Raw genomic sequence first — 21,952 nt, 5'->3', positions numbered from 1 at the left:
CTCCCACATCTGCATGGTGCTATGTCTGATATTTTACCATCAGCTGACAAAGTGACAAAACATCCTGAAAGAAAAGAAGTCCAGCTGTAAATTAATTTATTCAACATTTTGTTATGACCCGGATGAGTAAAAATATTGTGTAATCTTTGTAATTTGCCCTGCGGTTACATGCACAAGGTTTAACGTACCTTTGTTTTAATATCAGGACTGCAAACTTTGTCACACTTTCACTGTTATACAACTATAAAAATCAATAAATTACTAAATCAGTAAGTGACCAAAATTATATTGTTCCAAAAATCAACAATAAAAATAAAAATAAATAAAAGATACAAAAAATGCTAAACAGTCCGAATGTGCCAAACCACATAAACACAAAATCAGGCTTGACTAAGCAAGAATGAAACTGTTTGTAACCTAACAGCAAATACATACGGTAATATATTTATCTGCAGTACAGTTTTATAACAAAATTGCCCGGTTATAAATAAAAACATCTGTCCCAAGATAAAATCATTTCTAAAAAGATAAACTAGATTATATTGCTTATTCCAAAAATGTTTTACAAATTACCTTTCAAATAGGATAAAGATGCTACTTACATATTAATATGAAGAAGTATATCAAAAACCCTGCATACTTTAAAGAACTGAACATCCTACCTTTCTGCCTAAATATAGATTTCAGCTCCAATTAAATAGCATGCTTATGCCAAAATCTGGTTTTACAAATGATTTTAGCTCTGTATCAAAAAGGGAACTTTACTAAATAAACATTCCTAAACCAAAAGAGACTGTTGATGGGAGATGCATGAGCAAACTTTAAACCTGTGATCTGCTAAGTGAAGGCACAAAATTGCTGCACTCTTGGTGCATTTGAACTGTTCTGAATCACAATTATTCAATCACGCAACTTTGCATTTTTAAAACCGTGTGTTTATTCATTTAGTTTTAAAAAATAAAAAATAAAACTAAAAAGGACTATTTCATTGTCGCTATAAGAAACAGTACGGAAGCACTGAGAGTCTTTGAGCATTTCTAGCTCTTCAAGTATGTTCGTTCTGTTCATACACCAGGGGACTGTGCCTCTTTGAGGACATGGGGCCAGAGACGAAGAGGTCCAGAGTGTTACGGTTCCTCGGCCCATTTGATCAAACTCCAGATGCCTCCTCTTCAACGAATCCATCTTTTCCTTCATTCAGCAACAACTGCCGTGAAGTCCAAACAGCAGCAAATGGTTTCGAGTGAGAAGAGTGAAGCGATGAACACAGGAAATGAATCAAGTTAGAGATGCGAGACAACAGTAGAAGAGACAGAGAAATTAAAGAAACAGCTTGAAGTTAGGAGGGAAAGGAGCAGTTACTATGGTATTAAAAACGAGGAGAAACATCTCCATCCAGTGCATGTTAAAACCACTCCAGTCAATTCAATGCAATGCAACACTCAGGAAATTGCATAAATGTATATCCTAACAATAATTACGAGAACAACACGACTTGCATCATTTCCAACAACAAATAAAAGGAAACTCAGCGATACAATTTATGTCGACAGAAAAGGATCAAAATGTAAACAAATTCACTCCTTCTGTTAAAGAAACAAGAAAAAGAGGTTGTAGGATTTGTCCGTGTCCTCCACTCTTTCGCCTTGTGTCCCTTCATACTAAGTGCAACTGAGGCAGTGTTAGTCTCCATATTTGAATCAAAGTTCCCGCCCTCCAGTCCCTTCATGTAACGACAACCGCAGCGCCCCCTGCAGGTCATCTGGGGTGCAGCAGAAACCGGTCCAGGTACTGCGACATGGCTTCCCAATTCCGCCACAGAAAAGCCAAGATTATAACAAGGAGCAATGTGGAAAGCGTACGACTACGCGTTTTCATCAGCGGAACTACACAGTTTGCGACCGTTGAGACGAACACTAGAAGTACCGCCATTACGGCCAGCAGCACGTTGATGAGTTTGCCGAGTAAAGTGCGTGCTGTGGCGTTTTCCAAACCTTCCAACTGAACCACTTGTTGTTGCTGCTGTTGAAGCTCCATCTTAGAGATGCGTGTTTGACAGGCCTCCAGCGCCTCCTACAGGAAGGGGACGAGAAAGGTGTTATGAGTACAGCTGCCTTGTCACAATCTCTGACCAACACCACACCTGAAATCATTTATTTCAAATGGAGACTAGTACGGGAGCAGCATGGAGTTATGATCATGTGTACACAAAGGTTTCGGATCTAATTTGAGCTTCCGTTGAAGCTTTTGTGATGTATTCTAATCAAAACTAGTTTTCTACTAAAACTGCAGTTAAGAATCATTATGTTCGGAATAAATATTTTATAATTGTTAAATAATTGTTTGCGCTGATTAGCCCAAGAAAACCTGCATTTTTTTCCCTGATGTATTTGTGGTTATTTGTTTTGTATGGACATATTTATACATTATATTTATTCATTTGACCATAATAAATAAGCAAAGAGGGTAACAGCTGCCACTGACAGCTAAACTATCCCTTTAAGAGAGAGATAACATATAGTAAATGCAGCTGATACACAACTTCCATTCTAGTTAATGTAAGTCTTAAATGCTATTAAAGTGTAACAGAGCAGAACATGTACATTTTAGCTGCATCATATTAAGAATAAGCCCTCAAAGTGGACTGTGAGTGAGTTGCATATGGATTTCATTAGGAAAACTAAATTAGAAGACTAAATGTTGTCTGTCAAATCGATACAAAATAGCTTTATGATAACAGCTAATGTTCTTTCCCATCAGAAAACTCAGCATTAACATTCTCCTGTTTCACTTAGAAGTTCATACCCGAACTAAGACTGGGTTTAAAAAAATCTTAAAAATATCTTTGAATAATAAATTTTTTAAGACTGGTTCAAGATTTTTTTTAATTTTTTTATTCATCAATAAAAAACCTAGAGTCCTAGAGTCCCAAAATATGCTTCAGAGATAATGGACTCTAGCATAATAAATAATTGACAGTAGGTATAGATAATGTGATCCCAAATAAACAAATAAAAATGTGAAAATGATAAATGTGCTTAAAACCACTAGAACTAAAATTAAAATGAAAACTGAAAATATAAAAATGAAAGCGAATTCAAATGATTTATAATATACTATATAAATATTAACAAAATAACACTAATGTTGGACATGTACCTGTATGTCTCTGGCTCGTTCATAAGACTGGTAAGCAATTTTCTCCTCCATGCTGGCCAGCTCCTGCTTCAAGTTGAGAATCTCATTTTGATGCAGCTCTGTTAAATCATTCAACTGCTCCTCTAGACGTTCACACCTAACACATACAAAATGAGATAATACAACAAAATACAAAATGGGCCAGACAACTAGAACATCATCATCCTCTCCAGCGCTTTCTCAACATGCATGCCGTTTTGACTGTGAAACGTTCAATCTCTCCGCAAACCTACACAGACCACATAGCAGTGCCAGCAGAATCCGTTTCTATAGTTACATGTACCTGTATCTCTCCTCTTGCAGGGCCTGCATGATTTCTGTGTAGTCTCTCTGATAGTGGCTCTTAAGGTTTTCAAACGATTCTTCTAGTCGACTCTGGTTGTCCTTCAGTTCCTGGATCTCATGCAGCAGTGCATCAAAGCCAGAGCTCTGGGCATGATCCAGTGTATTACCCTTTGAGCTCGGAGGGCCTCCAGGAGCCCCCGTGGTGCTATTTGCTCCTGCTGACCCTGACGTAGCGCTGGAGCAGTCGTCCTCACTGCCATACTTTGGGCTGGACTGCAGCTGCCCAGGTCCTAGGGTCCTAGTGCCTGCTGTCCCTGCACTTGTTACAGGCTCGTCTCCTTGTTGTTCATCCAGAGAGTCTTTTAGGGCAGAGATGTTGTCTGCACTTCCAAACTTGTTGCGGATGAGAGAGGCAAACTCACGAGGTTTGGACACAACTGCTCCTGCGGCAGAGTGAGTTGCTTGAGAGATACTTGAGAGTCCACCAGTAACCTGAGAGAGAAAAATTATTTAGTCAAATACATTTATGAGTGACACCGAGCTGTGAGCCTCTGATCGGGATGGGTTTTGTGGGTGGATGATATGAAAATCACTGTCCTACCCATGCACCATTTTAAGGCACCATAGGCACGCTTCCAAAACACAGGCTGTTCTGAAAAGTAGGCAGCAACATTCCAAAAGGCAAAACTGAATTCTTCTCATAGAAGGCAATGCCAGAATGTGCTGCGACAAGCTCAGATAAAAAAAAATGAATTGAAGATGGTGGACCATTAATAGTCATTCAATATTAAAAAGTATCAATAAAAATTCCATCCTTTTTCCAAACTGCTCGCCCTACAGTATGTAGCGTCACAGGGATGTTGGCGTTTAGCATCTCAGGCCATAGACATAGACAATAACAAATGTTCTAAATAATAAAAAAGGTTCAATCTAATTACAAATGTAAACATTTGCCAAATATTTGTGTGTGCTAGGCATGTTTTAAAGTTATAAGAGTAATATGTAGTTGGATCAGCAATTAGCTAAAAGAGTGTATTTAAGTGAAGATTTGTGTGGCTTTTACTAGGGCTGCATGATATTGAAGAAAAATGCGATAACTCGTGAAAAATTATTTGAATTAATATTTAAAATTCAATATTTTGAATTGAAAATGAAGCAACATGCATGTTTCACATTCTTTTTTACTATGAGATCATCAAGATGGCATGTTGATCTCCCTGCATATGCCATCAGAGGATACACACGTCACACACACGCCCAACTACCAGTAACATGCCCAATCTCTGCTATCTGCAGTGAACTTTTGTGACTTATTGAACTATTAAACTCATTCAGTTATGGCAAGCCTTTGCAATCTGCATGTTGTAATTTCTACATATATAAAATTGCGAATTTATCTGGTAGGCCTAGCATGTGTTGTTGCTGTGTAAAGCATTTAAAATTATGCTCTATTTACGTTTGGATACTACGAGCTTCTCAAATCTGAACAGATTTTAAAACACTAGGCAGCATACACTTGCAGACTTTGTGAATGGTTACAGAGGAAAACTGTTCATGATTCACTAAACCACTGAGGATCACACACTACCAGACTTTTTTAAATCATTCCAAATACAACAAACTCACACAGAAAAAAAGCCTTGTTTCTAGGAAACAAATAAAAACAATAAGTGTTCTGAAATCAGAATATCAAACATGTTTGATTTAACCTGGATGGAATCAGAGTCTGAAGCTAAAAAAACTGGAGTCTGTGTCCATAATACACTACACAATTGCAAAATTTACAAAATGGGTCTAAAATTTGGGCAAAAGTCGTGTAGTGCATTCCAGCCTTTAGTATGCAGTAGGCAGTAAGGAAGCTCCTTATGTTTGGGAAGAGATTCTTGTGGTTCCATCATTTAAAATCTACATTTAATTACGTTCTTTCAATCACTGTAAAGATCTAAACCTGGCTTGCTGTTAGAGTACATGACTGGTCTAAGCTGCATGAGTCATATGATTAACGTAAAAAGTCCAGTTTGATCCCCTTAAATAAATGAAAACATTTCAGATCAGCACGCATCTACTCCAACCATTCCTAAACACAACCTTCAACATACCACACTGTAAAGAAAGTCTTTACCTTGGCACCCACATCCTTCAGACCCTGGTGCATGTCTCGCAGGACATCTTTGGGTTGCCGTGGTATTCCGTTGTGCTCCACCTCTCTGAGCTTGCGGTGGTAATGCTCTAGCTTCCTCTGCAGCTGCTGGATGGTCTGCGCAGACTTCTGGTTTTTCTTCTCAAACACTTGCTTGATGCGAGCGCTCTGCTGTTTGTCTGCATTGTTGGCCAGCTTCAGGTACTCGGCTACATTGTCATCTCTTGCCGTTTGTTCGATTTTGATCTGCTCTGTGAGTTTGAGGATCTTCTGCTGCAGCTGAGCGATGGCCTGCTTGGTGCGCTGAGGGTCTGGAGTTCCATCCACTGAATCCACACCGTACTGACCGCCGTCTGAACTGGTTGACAGAGCATTGGGAGACACGGCAGGGCCCAACACCTCCAAACGATCTTGCTGCGAAGGGAAGAATGAGATTTAATGCTGTGCAAATAAAAGTATGTATTTAGAGTTCATGTTACTGCATTGATCATTTAGAGCTGGCCCATGATGACTTTTGATTTGGCTCATCATGCCTCATCCCAAGAGGGCAGAAAAATAGGAAAAACCTTGCCAATGGAGCAAATCTTCATTTTGAGAATTTAGATCCTTGTGTCAGTATTTTTTATTTACAGATCTACATCTTTTCTAAGAATGCACAATATTAGTGTTTTATTAGTTATCGATATTACAGATTTTTGTCATTTATTAAGTATCATCCATTATTAGATTTTTTTTCATACTCATTCCCCCATTTTTTAAAATGAAATTTATTTGGTTTATGGATTTTTTAACTATTTGTGCTTTTAATGAGTGATTGGTTTATTGCTATTGTATTTAACCTTTAAAAAAAAAAACTAGATTTTTTTTATACTGTACCTTATAATGATTTAATGCTTAATTTGACCAGTAGCATTTAAAATGACTGATTTTAGTTTTTAATGCTTTCTAATACAAACAAAACATGAATATAATTATTAATCAGAATTTTAACATCGATGCATCCCTAATCATTTACTATGGTTCACCAAATAAAGGAGGTAGTAATCAAAATAAGCGCATTTCTGGTACTGGACAAAAGTTGCAAAAAGTTTCATTCAATTCAGTTAAGATATTGCTGTGCACTACAATATATTGAACTGTGATGGTGACCTAGCCCTAGAGAGGTAATAAATAAAATATTTTCTTAAACTTGAGAAAAATAATAGATCTTGCCCTCCCATTTTCCTATAACAATCAAAAGAATAGATTAATTAATTACCATTAATGGTGGTTCACTTTCAGTGCAGTCCATCTTGAAAAACCTGCCACGTTTGAACTAAGTGAGAGACTACACCGGTTTCAGGTGACGTTGACAGTTTGGACCTCTGTACTATGACATAGCCCTCAAAGTTCTCAGATAATGCAGGACATTCACTGATAAAAAAAACAAAGACACACTGCACCACTTCAATTGAAGACGATGACAAGGGAACCAACATTAAGGAAAAAAATAAGTTTTTTTTTTTTACATTCTTTCTCTTTTTTGTATGATTAACATACTGTGTATAAGTAAGATTTGGTCATGTTAAATCTTTAGTACAACCCTGCAATGAAATGAACTCTGTCCCTCCACCCATTGACAGACTAGTCGAAACCAGATTATCAGTGATATGGCCTTCACTGATCGTAGATAAACAGCTACAGATGATCTAAGCATCCATTAAATTCATTATAAACTGGCTAAAAGCCCCACCAGCACTGTTCAATCATGAAAAAATGTATTATTATTGCCAATTAGACCAGGTGTTTACTGCCAATAAGTTCCCCTACTGCAACTTGACACATGGTTAGAATTCCCAGCTACTGTATGTGGACACGCACAGGAAAACTAGGTGAACTGATCACATGGCTGACTGCCCATTTTGATAAAACCCAGAAGATGCCTTTAGACATTACAGCTGACTTTTGATGCCTTTTCCACATCTAACTTGTCAAGAGAAGATTTTCTCCCCGTTTTACTGAGAATCACAGTTCTATCTGATTAGCAAAGGTGTTAAAGCCTCTTACAGAGCTGAGCTAACTCTGTGACCAAATACATTGACCTCAAGTTTCACTGACAACAAAATTAAGCTGTAAAAACTAAACTGTAATCACAGATATGGACTAACAGATGGAAAACTGCAGTATTTTTCAACTTAAACACAAAAAAACAGCACACCATACCCAGCAAATCAACGGAAACTCCATTTACTGAGCTAGCCAGGCTGAAACAGTGGTCTGAAATAAATGACAGACTCAGACAGAGCTTATGTTTGGACACTCCCTTGAGAGAGGAACGTTCTGGATGGTGCCCCTAAGTTCTCCAACAACAGGTGAGTCGAATCACTTTGGCAGTCACCCAGACCCTTTAGTGTATCTGGTAGAAATGCTTAGCTGTTGAAAAAGGCATGCTTAAAAGCATAGTACTATGAACTGTAAGCATAATTACCCTGGAGAGACTTACTAATACAGTAGTCTTGGTTAAAATTTCTTCTGGGAAAATAATTTTGAATGCTATTTTGAGTGAGCAGCAGGAAAAAACATCTAGTAATGGACAAAGGCTATGCAGAAGTGTAACTGGTTTTGCAACTATCTGAACTGCAGTTCTAAATAAAGTTGCTGCACCTGCTGTCATGCAAGATCAAACTTAACCATGACTCTATCCTTGAGGACTAATGAAAGCAAACAGCTACCCCACTCCCACATCCTGGTTAGAAAAAAAGCAAGGCAATGGTTTCGACATTAAACTCAATGCTACCTACAGAAGTGCTCTGAACTGAAGTGCATCCAAAGACTTGGCTAAATATAGCAGGGCTTAAGAACATAGTGACCTGCTACACAAGCTACCTGACCTGTGAATGCTGTCAACTCGTCCATCCATCCTGGAAGTTTCTTTCAGACAGATTACCACCTGCCTAGATCGCTGTTATATTCAAATCTACCTTCCCATCCCTTTCAGACAACCTACTACTATCACCTCCTATTGAACACTGGCAAAATGATTACTAGTATGTGCAAGGCATACTGGAATATTTTGTAAAACTCAACATCAAGGATTTATTTTTCTGTATGCTCGGTCGGGCCAATAGTTCAGGACTGCATTTCCCGAAATCACTGAAAGCCTGTAGACTGATTTTATATTATTATTTTTATATTTACATTTATAATTGTAAAATTCCTCATTTAAAATGTAAGATGTTTATGTTGTTTATTATGTATTTAAGATGGTTTAATAGCATCATATTTTTTTTCACAAATTAATATAATTTAAGTTTTATTTTATGTTTATATTTTAAAAAATGGGAAGGAAAAAATCTATTTTTTTTTTTTTTTACTGCCCAACATCACTAAATGTTAGTTTAAAACTTGTCTGTCCATGAAACCTTGGGAAATGGTAGCTTGGCTACCAACAACAACCACCAGAGAGTAATCGTTGAAGAAATCACCTTGACAAACCTGTGCCATTCATGTGGCACTTACCCGATCAGCCTCCTCAGTGGAGTGGTACCCAGAGGTCAGCAACATGTCCGAAAAAGCTGGGCTGCTGGGCGTATCAGTGGTGGAGGAGGAGCGTGGCCGTCCCACCTGCAGCAAGGTCTCCTGAGTACTGCGCCTGTGGATCTGGGGGCTGCCTTTCTGGGGGGCCTCCCCTCCCCCCCCTGCCTTGCTGCGGCGGCTCTGCAGGCTGGTCCCTCTCTTCATCATGGGGGGGCCTCGAATTTGCTGCAGCACGCGGCTCAAAGCTGCAGGGGGAGCGGAAGTGTGGGGTTCAGAGTTAGGGGCTGCAACCATCACGGCAGGCACTTCCCCCAACTCTGGCCCAGCTTCTGGGGGCTCAGGGATGGGGCCTGTGGAGGAAGAGGCGAAGTCGTGCGGCGAGACGGACGAGCGTCTGCGCTGAGGTTGGAAGAAGTGCTTCAGGCCGTGGCCCAGTGCGCCCATGTTCTCCAAGGCATTGTGAGTAATTTTTGACAGACCATGATCAGGCTCGGACACCCTCCTGCTCGCCTCCCGCTCTGCTCGACCCCCAGAGTCTGGCTCCTCCGCTCCAGGCTGCTCGCTACCACCCTGGTCCATCAGGAGGTGCCAGTCTCACTCAGAGGGTCAGCACAGGGGTGGGGTCTAGCTAAGCCCCGCCTCCACCAGCCCTCTGATAGGCAGTTTCAAAAGCCAGGAAGCAGAGGGTGGCAGCAGTCAGGTGGACTCTGAGAGCGTACATGCATCTGTGGTTTGGCGCAAAGTCATGCTTGTCTACCACAGAAGGAAAATAAAATGGATTATGTCATGCAGCTGTGAGCGATGGAACACAAGCAACAACTACATGAACTCAAATCACAACAGCACCGCATTGGTTGGCTCAGAAACAAAAAGATGCAGCTGACATTTTTTCAGCTTAGTCCTGTTGCATGGATTGCATTTTCCTTAACAATCATGTCTTGCCAATATACTAATGAGAGTGAAGGCAGAGGTCATGGATTAAATAAGCCACACCTTGAAGGTTCTGAGCCAACCAACTAAAACTACATTAGCAATATCACTACTGACAGACCACTAGCAGTCTACAGCCATGGGTGTTGCCAAGCGAATGAGGTATGACAGAACTACAAAGAAAACGTGGGTGCCAATTTCTCAAATGCTTGAAGGGTCTCTGGGTCAAATGATGTTAGATCACTTCTTTAGCAACACACAGTATTTTACACAATTTCAGCCCCTTTAATGGAAATCATTGCAAAAATTTCTTAAATCATAATTAAAATCCTTTGTGGATAAGGTCAGAAGCATGAACGCTATGTAGGGCTGCACGATTTGAGAGAAAAAAATTCTGGCTGCGAATAAAAATCCAAGTCAGCTGTACTTGTTAGTAGGATTGTACAATTTGGCTTAAATGTAGTGATTATTCATTAATATGGCCATAAAATAATAATTATTATCATTGTTATTATTATTATTACTTCCCAAGAATTATATAAAAATTACTAAATAGAAACTAAATAAGAAATAGGCTATTCCTTTTAAATACTTCGCTGTAAAATAAAAAATAGTATTAAAGAAAAAATATATAATAGAATTCTACTTTACATTACAACTATAAAATTACAATACTTATATTTATGGCTGTCTTCTAAATTTTTAGTTGTTAAACTATCAAACTTCTGTTTTGCTGGCAAGTGCTTCTCATTACCAGTATGGCAAGATGGTTGGAGCATGTTACAAAATGCAAGTTAAAGCAACCCAGAGCAGATGCACAGATGGAGTTTGTGTGGAGCTGCATTTACCAAAACGTGCTGGGACGCTGCAAACACCACTGGAAAATGAAATGCTACCATGATTCACTCTAAAACACGCAGTGCATATTTTTATTCAAATAAATTTGTAATCTGATCGTGTCTGTAGCTCTCTCCCTGGAGCTTACATTCCGCCTTACACTCGAACACCTTGTCGTGAACGCACCTGCTTGAGCAACTGGAAGCTGGAGATTACAGTTTATAAATTATTAAAAATCTATATTTTTCTTACACTAACGAATCGTTTCGCTTCAAAAGGCCTTAATTAACACCCCGGAGCCATGTCATCGCTCTAAGCCATAAAGGTTTTATTTCACTTAATCGTGCAGCCCTAATGTAAAGCTAAGGTGAGTAGAGGTGATGAGTTATGGGTTTGACGTTGTTAAACACAAAAGTGAAATTAGGCGAGGTGACAAACCCTCAGTGGAGACGAGGCAATACTACAACCCCGGGTGTCCTAGCAACTAATCATTTGTCCATCAAGCACAACCCATCTAAAACTTAGTTTAGCTTATTTTTTTTCGGACATGCTCGAATTAGTTTAGATTGACACAGAACTATATTCACATTGGATCACAATCTCGAAAGACTAATATGACAAAGTAACATAATGACAAAAAGTAAATCATGTCTCCTACCATTAGTCCAGCCTGGCCTCCACTGGCTCACAGTTCAGGATTGGCTGCGGAGAAAAATGGTTGTCAGATGGGACTCAACTTATTATAACACACAAATTATACATGAAAGTCATTCACTTCAAAGGTACAGATTAACACAATGACAACAGGGTGTGCTCATGTTTAGTTTATAATGCATGATTTTGGCAGCCATGGTCATGTCATTTCGGGCAACATTTACATTACATTTTTGATAATATCATTAGATGTGGCAGTGCTACAGGAGTAAATAACTTTTTATTTAATTTTCTTGATCAAATTTGCCCCACTAATTTTGTAAACTGCCATGGACAAACAAACATGGCGAACGTTGCATAAAAACATTAGAAAAGTCTAAAATTAACATTTATAAAACAAAGACAAAGCTTCAGGTGTGTTGAATTGAGGTGTGTTGATTTGTTGGTGGAGGTCAGGCTTAAGATGGGCCTAAGAAAGAGAGAATAACAGCCAGCTGTAATCCTCTTTATTCAGCTTACTTCAGCACACATGAACCCTCTTACTGCACTACCACAGCACGCCATAATAATTTTAACAGTTACCGTCCAGTTCTACATCAGCCTTTGTTTCATTTGGATTCCAATAAATTTCTCGATAGAGTGGAACAGTGTCCAGCCAGACACTTTTTCAGTATCCTTGGTTCTGGAATTATTTTCCCGTAGGGATTTTTAAAAAGTCTTTGTTAAAGCGATATGACTCAAGAATCAAACTGTCCAGCTACAAAGTTAATTAAAACATTAAAAACAGAACCTGATTGTTACACTCTATAAAGACTACTAAGCCATGAACCAAACCAATTAGCTTCAAGATGCAATTACATGCATAAACATTTTCCCAATGAAAATAAATTTTATATCCAAATTCTACTGTTGCACATTTTACCAGTGGTTTAAAGCACTTCATGAATGTCAACCTCACCTCATCTTGAGTGTTCTGGGAAATAAACAAATGATTCTTCTTACCCTTTGCAAACAGGCGGCACTGCCAAAAATCATCTTGCGAACATAAATCCCAATCACACCAAGATCAACCATCCATGGTCAAACAGAAAACAAGAAACACGTCATCAATCCAGACTGCAAGCCATACACCTAAGCAGGAAACAAACCCACACCTAGTTTAGCAGTAAACAAACCCTGACCTTAATTAGTCCAGAAACAGTATCCTCCAGATGTGGGAGTGGTACGACAGCAAGGTGACAAACAGTATCGTCGAGAGGGTGGTAGATGTCTGTGAATCTTTAAGTCGTGTCTGTGAAGCTTTACCCGGAGAGGAGTGTTGATGTGTCTGTGTCCTACATGCATAATTAAACGGACTGGTTGTTAAGTGTATTCTATAACACAATCATATTCAACACAACAGCAGTTTAACAGACCCTGCACACACCCAAGGACACCCTGGGTTGCTGTCACACCAGTTCTATCAGCCCAAAAAAATGAGTTTAATGACGGTACACTTTAATCACTTTCATACAAAGTAAAAAAAATAAATATAATAATAGTAATAAAAAAAAAAATTACAGCTGCATTTAAATGCAGGAGTGTATCAGAGTGGAAGATTTGTTCAGAGCGCACGATGCTGAGTGCGACAAGCAGGAGATGTGCTGTGGGATTACATCATTTATTCTTATGTCTACATGTTTTCTTCATTGCAAACCTTGTTTGGTTTTATTTTGTATCACAGCATGTAAAAAAATATATTTTAATTTATTACAACATCACTTTGTAATGCATATGCAAAATGTGAAACTGCAATCTTATTCCCAGTCTATAGCATTTTATTAATATTTGTGCAACAATATTTAACATAACCTGCTCTGTATCTGTATAAACTGCTCTGTATCTGTATCATTTAATGCAAAAGAGTTTTATTAAAACAAGTTTATGAGAGTCGTACATCCGTTTAATCTTGATCAAGAACAACTAATGATCAACGAATTGGAGCATGAACATCTTAGATCATTTTAAAATGTCAAATAGCCTTCAATTTACAGGTTATAACTGACTCTGTTTCAGTTGTAGACTTGTGAAGATTTATTTTTAATGCGGATCCCATACTGTAACCTAAAAGAAATGTGCTCTATTTTTATTCATATTCAAGAGTTTTTGCGGAAAATTATTAATGCACATGCATGACAGCGAGACACCCTTGCGATCACTTTAAATTTTTTCCTGATAATGAAATAACTTAAACTTGGGGTGCCTCACATACCTGAGAAATATATAGGCCTATACAGAAAGCTTGAAATGTCTACTTTTAAACAAACCAATTCAAAACGAAAGCAAATTCTTCCTGATTATGTAATCTGTGAAGGTTGCATTTCTCTCTAAAGGTGCATCCAGTATTGTGGAGATGAGAGTCAGCACCATGAATTTCATCTTGCAGCCAACAAGAAAACATTAATATATTAAAAATGTCTCCTTTTTCACAATTATTAGGCTACTGATGCGTGTGCTTGAGCGTGGAATATATTAAGGCTCATTATAGACTAGACTGTGTTAATTTAATATAAACGTGCGATTAGTTGAATGATTACTTGAACGACTACTAGTAACTAGAAAAATCTTACGTGGGGAGCAGCCCTATTAAATACTCTCTAGACATCTCTGTTAAAGTTTTTAAAGCATTTTATACGCGTTTGCATAAATTCTGCGAACAGTCCATAACAGAGAGATGACATCCTTAGGACTGATTTTTCCTCTGAAACACAAAAACGAAAACTGAAATAAAATAGATATTTTATGTTTTGTGAATGGTCCACCCTTCCCCATTCTGCAGATATTGTTGCTTCTGGTTTGTGCATGGTAAATCACAGAAAGTCTATAAAATGTCTCCCAAAAACTCTGGGCTTTTTTGTCACGTCCTTAAACGTCTGTGTATTTCCCAAATCTAAAATAGCCTATAAAACACATTCATAGACGGATACTTTTCTGATGTCTGGAGTGGACTCTATTTGGGATTTAGAAAAACATTAAGAGATGGTTCAATATATTAGTAATGAATACATTCTGTGAGAATTTATATTTCAGGTTTTGACTGCGAATGTCACATCAGTAATGCTGGAATTGCCCAATAATGAAACTAAACTGTCTCAGGACAGTTTCTTTTTACTGCAAAATATTTTTACATTTGTATTGCCAAAACGACTGCAGTGTTGCCACATACAATTACAACAGTGCAAAACTGAAAATAGTCCAACAAAACAAAAGTTTTTGTCTCTCTGCCAGACACACGTCTCTTTCGGACAGTTTCTTTTTCTCTCTCTCAGAGGCGCCTTATGTCTCCTGAGAAAAAAACAAAACCCTATTATATTGTACGTAATACTCTGTATGCCGTTGAAAAAATTGCAAAAGCCAAATCAAATGAGGCATTTGTCCTAAAACAGACACTTTGTCTAAACCTGCTCTGCAAGTTTGAAATGCTCAACACACTCTCCATATGAAAGAGCAAGAGATCCACACCTTTATTTCAACCCCCACAAACTATACAGAACTACCCCCAAACCCCAACCCACTCCAGAATTCAGTCACACTACTGGTTACTTAGTGTAAAATGGACATGCTAAAAGAAAAAATGCTGTTACATTAACCAGCGAACTGCAGAATACACACATCTGTATTAATTATTTAATATATTATTTAATTATAAAAAAAAATAATAATAATAAAAAAAAATTATCGCAAACACCCAATCCGGGATCTGAACCTGTGTCGCTGAAATCACTGACTAACCTTCTACCACTGGACTACCAACTTCTCTTTTCCATTGCGTGTTTGCACACGCAAGACCGACTCGCTCTTAATTCAATCTCACTTCGCATTAATATAAATAACAGAGTCACCACGCAGATAATTTTTGTGTTTATTATAGTGTTCAAATGCTGATATAATATAGGCCTTTTTTTTCATAATGAACTAGACTACCAGTGAGCATGCTGCTTTGGTGCTGCTTTTGATGAATAACCTAAAGCAAAACTGACTTTCATGATTTGTGACATTAATGTGACTAGTGCCAAAACATGTGCTAGAACTAGGCCTATGCCACCTTTTCAATCGTTTTTTTTATGGCATAATGCACACCTCCTTAAATGTAATCTAAATATTCCAAGTTAATATTCTACTTTTTGTACAATTTCTAGATTTTCATGTTGTTTTTAGTCTACTGATCTTGATTTCTCACAACTTTTTTTTTTTTCATGGTGTGAGTCAGAGTAAATTGCGACGCGAATAGAGTCTCATGAATGTGCAGCCTTGTACAGAGGACCAACGGCCAAGGTCAGGATTTTTCTTTCAAAAACTTTCATTAGCCTGTTGATCGAAATTAAAGCCCCTTAATACAACATAAGGAAATTGTGTAGGTTTGTTGGTTTGTATTTTGGCTGTTGTGTAGGTATAACATGCAGTAAGAGCCTTTGTGTAAATTTAATTTCTTTTTTTTTTGATGCAGGCTGCAACCTACGACCTACGATCTCACGTTTTAAAATAAACTTTCTAAAGATTAATTATAAATTAATTTTTTAATGATTTTTAAGGATGTTATAATGTTATATTATAATGTTATTGTTGTTTTATTTTGTTATTTGATCTCCGTTTACAAAACAACATACAGTATAATTCCAGTCAGTTTGCAAACTGTCCCTTTGTGCCACCTGGCGGTAGTTTCGTGAACGACTTTAACACACAACTGACTTGCAGTTAACGCTGTGGCCCTGCGGCGGTGGTATACGCGGCAGTAATAGGCATTTTGGTTGTCCACCTACTGTATAAGCAGCACACCACAGCGGTTTATATGCTCATTGCGCGTTATTGTTTTGCATTTACTTTATAGGCGTTTTTTTTCAGCCGAAAAAAAGATAATGTGTAGGAGAATGGTTATTTGAAGCTTGCGACATATAAACGTGCACAATGTGAGAAAGCTCTTAAACCTTGTAAAGTTGGCCGTGTAAGGTTTTTTTTCTTTTAAACCTTGTAAAGTTGGCCGTGTAAGGTTATTTTTATGTGTTTCCCATAAAATTTAATCCATGACCTTGCTGTTGCTAGTGACATACTCTACCAGGCATCTGATCTACAGGAACTCAGTTTGATTTATGATTCATTTGATCTGATTCAAAAGCAAATTTTGTAAATTCAGTTTGATTGTACAAGCAACTGGATTCAGCATTATCTTGAACACTGCAACACACTAATCATGGTGGGTTGCTTAAAAAAATAAAATAAAATAAAAATAACCGGTGCAAATGCAACACACTGACTTAAGACTAGGGTTGGGTATTGTTTGAATTTTATCGATTCCGATTCTGCTTATCGATTCTGATTATTTTCGATTCCCAGTTTTGATTCCAACAACCCTCTACATTGCGAGTAAATCACTCGCATATGCGACTAAATTTTCACTCTGGCGACTAAATTATGTCTGATATTAGCCAATAGCTAATAAATTCTCAGATTTTACTCGCCAAGTTGGAGGCTAAGTATAAGTTTAGCGCACATATATTTTCACTCGCCGAAAACTCTGACTGAGCACTTCAGAGTGTCTTTCTCGTCAAGTGATCTGTGATATTTCTCAGTTCCATCTCAAAGGACGCGCCGTGCACCTGTGTTTGACGTACCGTGAGCTCTAATGTGAAGGCACACGACTCGCCGTCGCTTTCTCTCACACGCGCAAAGTGAGAGAGAGAGAGAGAGAGCGAGCAAGAGAGAGAGTCTTACATACATGCAGAATTGACGCGCTACATGTAAACGATATTCTTTGTTGTATTTTCCTGTAAAAATAACAGAGTTCCTTTGGATTTTCTTCAGTTTTTAAGAACTAATGCGCAAACGGCAATATCATTGGCTGGTGCTCACCTATTGAGCAAATCAGTTTGACCGAACGCAGACAACCTGATTAATATTCATGAATCCATGACTGTTCTTATTGGTAGAATTCGTATTATTATTATTATTATTATCATCTTATCAGTATTATTGCTAGTTTTTTCCCTTTTTCTTTTTACAGAAACACTGAATGATCAACAAAGCACCACCACCAGTCCTAAATTCAGTTAAAATGTCTATGCATTCATACATGGTTACCAAGTTTTAATTATAATTACTAAAGTTCTATCATTAAATAATACTTGATTATCCAGATATAATATTATAATGCTTGACTGACTGATGTTAAGAGTGTACTTTCAGGTATTTAAAAAGCTGTGCCATTTTACAAACATTTTATATATATATATATATATATATATATATATATATATTTCAGTCTGGCGAGTAATCTAAAAAATTTACTAGCCAATGGCGATTCAATTGCCAAGGTGTCCGTAGAGGGTTGTCCAATGTGATTAAATAATGATATCAAACATTTATCCTGTGCCTCTTTTTTGCAAACCATTTATTGGAGCTGAATACACACCGTACACACAGTTTATATCTGAACTATAAACTTTTATCCCAGTACTTCTGTGATTAGAATGTTTGTGGCTGAAAAGACTATATAAAGCTGTTTCATTCATGACAGACGGTTGCTCTCTTTAAGTCAATGGCAGCGCAAACACAAATTTAAATGCTTAAATCACACTGATGTGATCGTATGCTGCATGGATGAACCAACAAGTGATCATAACATTGTAATCGCACACGTAAAAGGTTGAGGAATGTAACAAGCTATTAAATTAAAGTGCTTTGTCATGTTGGTGGTGACACCTCTCTTGCAACATGTTTAGCTATCAAAGATATATCTTTTTCGGCTTCTCATCGCAAATGTAGATTTTTTTGTTGTTGAATGTCAGGTCCTGGCAGTGCTTTAGGAATCGGGGAATCAAAATTTTAAATTTAAGGACACATTTATAAATTCTTCCTTAAAATATTTTGGAAGAATCGATTTTCGATTCTAACCTATACCTTTAAAAAACCACTACTTAGGTCTTACCTTTAAAATTTTAGGTTAACTATACCTTTAAAAAACACTACTTGTCTTGTTGCTGAAATATTTCTAGCTATAACAATATCATAGGGCCTTATTATTTCACCCTGTAACCTAATTGATCAAAATAAAAATGTAAATACAACATGCAATTTTAACAAATCACAAATTCTAGAATTTCAACTCATCATAGAGGGTTCATTAGTTAAAGTCATATTTCAAGATGGATGCAGCGCATCTGCAGGATTTGTAATCAGTCTATCTTGAAAACAAATAAACTGTTACACCCCCTCACCTTCAAAATCACTGTAATTTCTGTGAATGAAATGGGTCAGCTTATTCTCTCCATCACGCCCTCTCTTGGTCCCCTTCTCATAGCTTCCCAAGGTCACATCACTGTCTGTATGTGTGTGTGCATCTGTGCCTTCGAGCAATAATACACTCCACTACAGTCAAGACATTCAGGACACTCAGCACATCCAACAACAGTGGCATTATAATTCTCCATCCGTCTATCTGCCAGTATGGTCAATATAACTTAATTTGCAAAACATACATAGTAAAGTCCTTCCTGAATAAAAAGTATGTGATGAATGACATAAACAACTCTCCATACCTTCAGTTCCAGTCATCCTGCTCAGTCTTCTTCTCGACACAGAAATATGATACTGTGGATAAATCTAACAGGAAATCCAGAACTGCAAATAGACAACAGCCCTCAATGCTGGGTAAGCTGTCCTCTTGACACGTCAGTCAGCTTGGCCCTCATAAATGTAGGATTATCATCACATGCTGAAAAAAAAAAAAACAAAAAAAAAAAACATACAATTAATTAAACTAATAATGTCAGACCTTTTCTCCAAACAAACGTGGAAGAAATACTTGTCCAGTAACAGTACATAATATCATGTATATCAATACTAGTGTGTTAAAACTGACAAAAACTATAAAAAATTATGAAATTTATGTTTTAACTAATGGGCCATTGTACAGCCAAACAACCATGTGTAAGAATTCCACGCAGAAAGCATACAGAAAACACGCAAATGTGAGTCTACATATTAAACATGACTGTTAACTACGGTTTTACAACCACCTCGATGGGTTGATTTAAGCTACATGCGGTCCATCTGATGTTAAACATGCTCATAAAACAAACAAAAAAAAAAGATTAAAATGACATGTCAAAACCGGCAAACACCAGACTGGCTAAGCGAATGAAGCTAACTCTCTCGCCGTACAATCCCAACTCGAGCTGTCACTGAAAGACGTAATGTATGACATATTAAAACATGAATACAGACCCATTTCAATTTATGAGACCATCGGATGTGTCTGAATTAATCCGATCATTTTCCAGGACTGTCCGTTCGCTAGCTGAGTTAGCTGCCGGGCTAGATGGTAAATTGCAGTTTACGCCCAACCCAGGCTAATACTATTAGATGGTCGATATAACGCTCCGCCGCACACGATCGTCAGCAAACACTGATAAAACATCGGAAACGTCGCGCTCGAACCGCTCGAGCGGAAGGAAGAGCGACCAACCCTTCAAACGCCTGTCAGAGTCTTACACAAACAGCATCAGCATCGGATCATGCCATTGAGCCTGTCTGGGTGGCACCTCGCAATGGGACCTTATCAGCAGCATTCATACACGATATTTACATGCGAGGGGGTGGCTCGCGATTCCGGTCGATTTGTGATTACACCATTTACAACTTATCTTTTAAATTATCCCCATTTTACTATTTCATTATTTTAATATGTTTTAAATGATCAAGCACCCCTTACGTGGAAGATAAACTATTTCCACAATAATTAATCATTCGTTTCAATGTAACAACTGGTAACAAATCTATTTTGTCATATTGGTTTAATAGAGATACAAATAATTATATACTATCAAGTGGATGGTTACCTGGTTGATCCTTTTCAAATATTCACGGGATGACAACTCGTTGGTTATACTTTCTGTAGACAATTTGACTATATTTCATCATTGCAATATCGGTAAATATTGTTTTCCTTTTGTCAAAACATTTAAATGACCGATTTATCGATGTGAAAGATATTCTTTCATCTCACGAAAACAAAATCGACAAAGGTCTTGAATTTGTTTACTTCATTTTATTAGCAAAATGTGGTATTCATAAACAAAAAAACTCTCTAAGATGCATATATTTCTTTTCAGTCTTCTAGATTTTTGAATAATAAACTGAAAGTGTTTGTAAGGTACTAGTGTTGAATTTCCAAACACCCCCATTAACACTGTTGTTATGCTTATACGAATGTCTGCTATAATGCAATATTATCTTCTATTTATTGTATTTTATATCATACTTTTATGATACATAAAGTGCAGATTCATAATACTGGATGTGTGTGATTGGGAGCGGTTAGGTTTCGGTGATGTCTGACCTGCTGCACCTGATCGCGCGGCGAGGCTGCTAACGTCATCAGCAACACAACACAGGCTAAAACCGACTAGCTCGCTAACAGCTCAGCCAACAAACCGGCCGACTGTGACCAGCCACACATTCCGAACTACAACTTATCGGCGACGGCTTCGCGTCAACGCTGTATATGTATTGAAGGAAAAAGCGTGCGCGTTTTGCGGTTACCACTTACATGATCGCTGAAAGAGAATTGTGCTGATGTCCGTTAATTTCTCCCGATGGAACACTCCCGCGGTGACGTCAGCGGCGCGCTCACAACGCTTGGAGGAAGCAGTCTCACTGCGCGTGCCACGACGTGATCAGAGGCTCAAAAGCAGAACTTGGTCAGAGTGGTAATGCTGCACTCACACTTTCGCTTAAACTAATAGTTCACATAAATGTAAATCCTCTTGTTGTACTAAACCCGTGTACTTTCTGTGTGACACAGAGGGGCGGGTTAAGGTGGTCAGGGGCTGTAGGCTGCTCTTTGTGTGAGGCCCTCCCTTAATCATTATGCTTTACCTGAGAAATGTATTTAGTGCAACACGCAAATAGTAAGGTGAACTGGCATACACACACTCATTGAGACAGCCAGTCTTACAGTGTTTCCACTACATTCCCAGTGTCCCCTCAGGATTTTGTGAGATTGTGGTGGGGCCACATCGGTTCCTCTAGTCTAGGGAGTTCCAGGGGTATAATTCCACCTTTAAGAAAATTTTGTTCATTTTAAATTTAAATGCATAAATCTGGTGCATTTTGAGAACAGAATCAAGTGACTAGGTTAATGAAGAAATATGTGCTCTTGTAAACAATTTTGTGCTCTTGTAGTATTGTTATTGTTTGCATAGATGTGAATGTGATGGTAGGGCTCAATTAAATTCTTATATAAGCTACAAATGCTATTCTATCAAGAACAGTGAATGATTTTCTCCTCGTCTTTTGTTGTTTGATTATCATTAACGCCGACACTTAACTCAAATTAATATTAATTTGAAAACAGTG

General features: G+C 37.9%; 1 protein-coding gene across 9 annotated transcripts; it reads right to left on the bottom strand.

Annotated features, from left to right (window-relative positions):
* Nucleotides 1-79: 79 nt before the first annotated feature.
* On the bottom strand, nucleotides 80-21,372 carry LOC109063656 (transmembrane and coiled-coil domains protein 1-like). 9 transcript variants are annotated; one of them, XM_042766210.1, is made up of 9 exons: nucleotides 21,144-21,372; nucleotides 19,132-19,307; nucleotides 18,811-18,939; nucleotides 11,565-11,608; nucleotides 9,122-9,892; nucleotides 5,606-6,037; nucleotides 3,482-3,975; nucleotides 3,160-3,295; nucleotides 80-2,073 (listed from the first exon to the last, which is right to left on the bottom strand). In XM_042766210.1, the coding sequence occupies exons 5-9, from the start codon at nucleotides 9,716-9,718 to the stop codon at nucleotides 1,759-1,761; spliced, it is 1,974 nt and encodes a 657-aa protein (XP_042622144.1). In that variant the 5' UTR covers nucleotides 9,719-9,892; nucleotides 11,565-11,608; nucleotides 18,811-18,939; nucleotides 19,132-19,307; nucleotides 21,144-21,372; the 3' UTR covers nucleotides 80-1,758. The 9 variants fall into 9 exon arrangements, with proteins under 9 accessions (XP_042622144.1, XP_042622145.1, XP_042622147.1 ...); XM_042766211.1 differs by lacking the exon at nucleotides 18,811-18,939 and adding an exon at nucleotides 12,563-12,691; XM_042766213.1 differs by having other exon boundaries at nucleotides 9,122-9,384; nucleotides 21,144-21,369.
* Nucleotides 21,373-21,952: the final 580 nt, after the last annotated feature.

Source organism: Cyprinus carpio, chromosome A11 (assembly GCF_018340385.1).
Source record: "Cyprinus carpio isolate SPL01 chromosome A11, ASM1834038v1, whole genome shotgun sequence".
Classification (NCBI taxonomy): domain Eukaryota; kingdom Metazoa; phylum Chordata; class Actinopteri; order Cypriniformes; family Cyprinidae; genus Cyprinus; species Cyprinus carpio.
The sequence above is the reverse complement of the archived record's forward strand: the minus strand, read 5'-3'. Positions and strand labels throughout refer to the sequence as shown.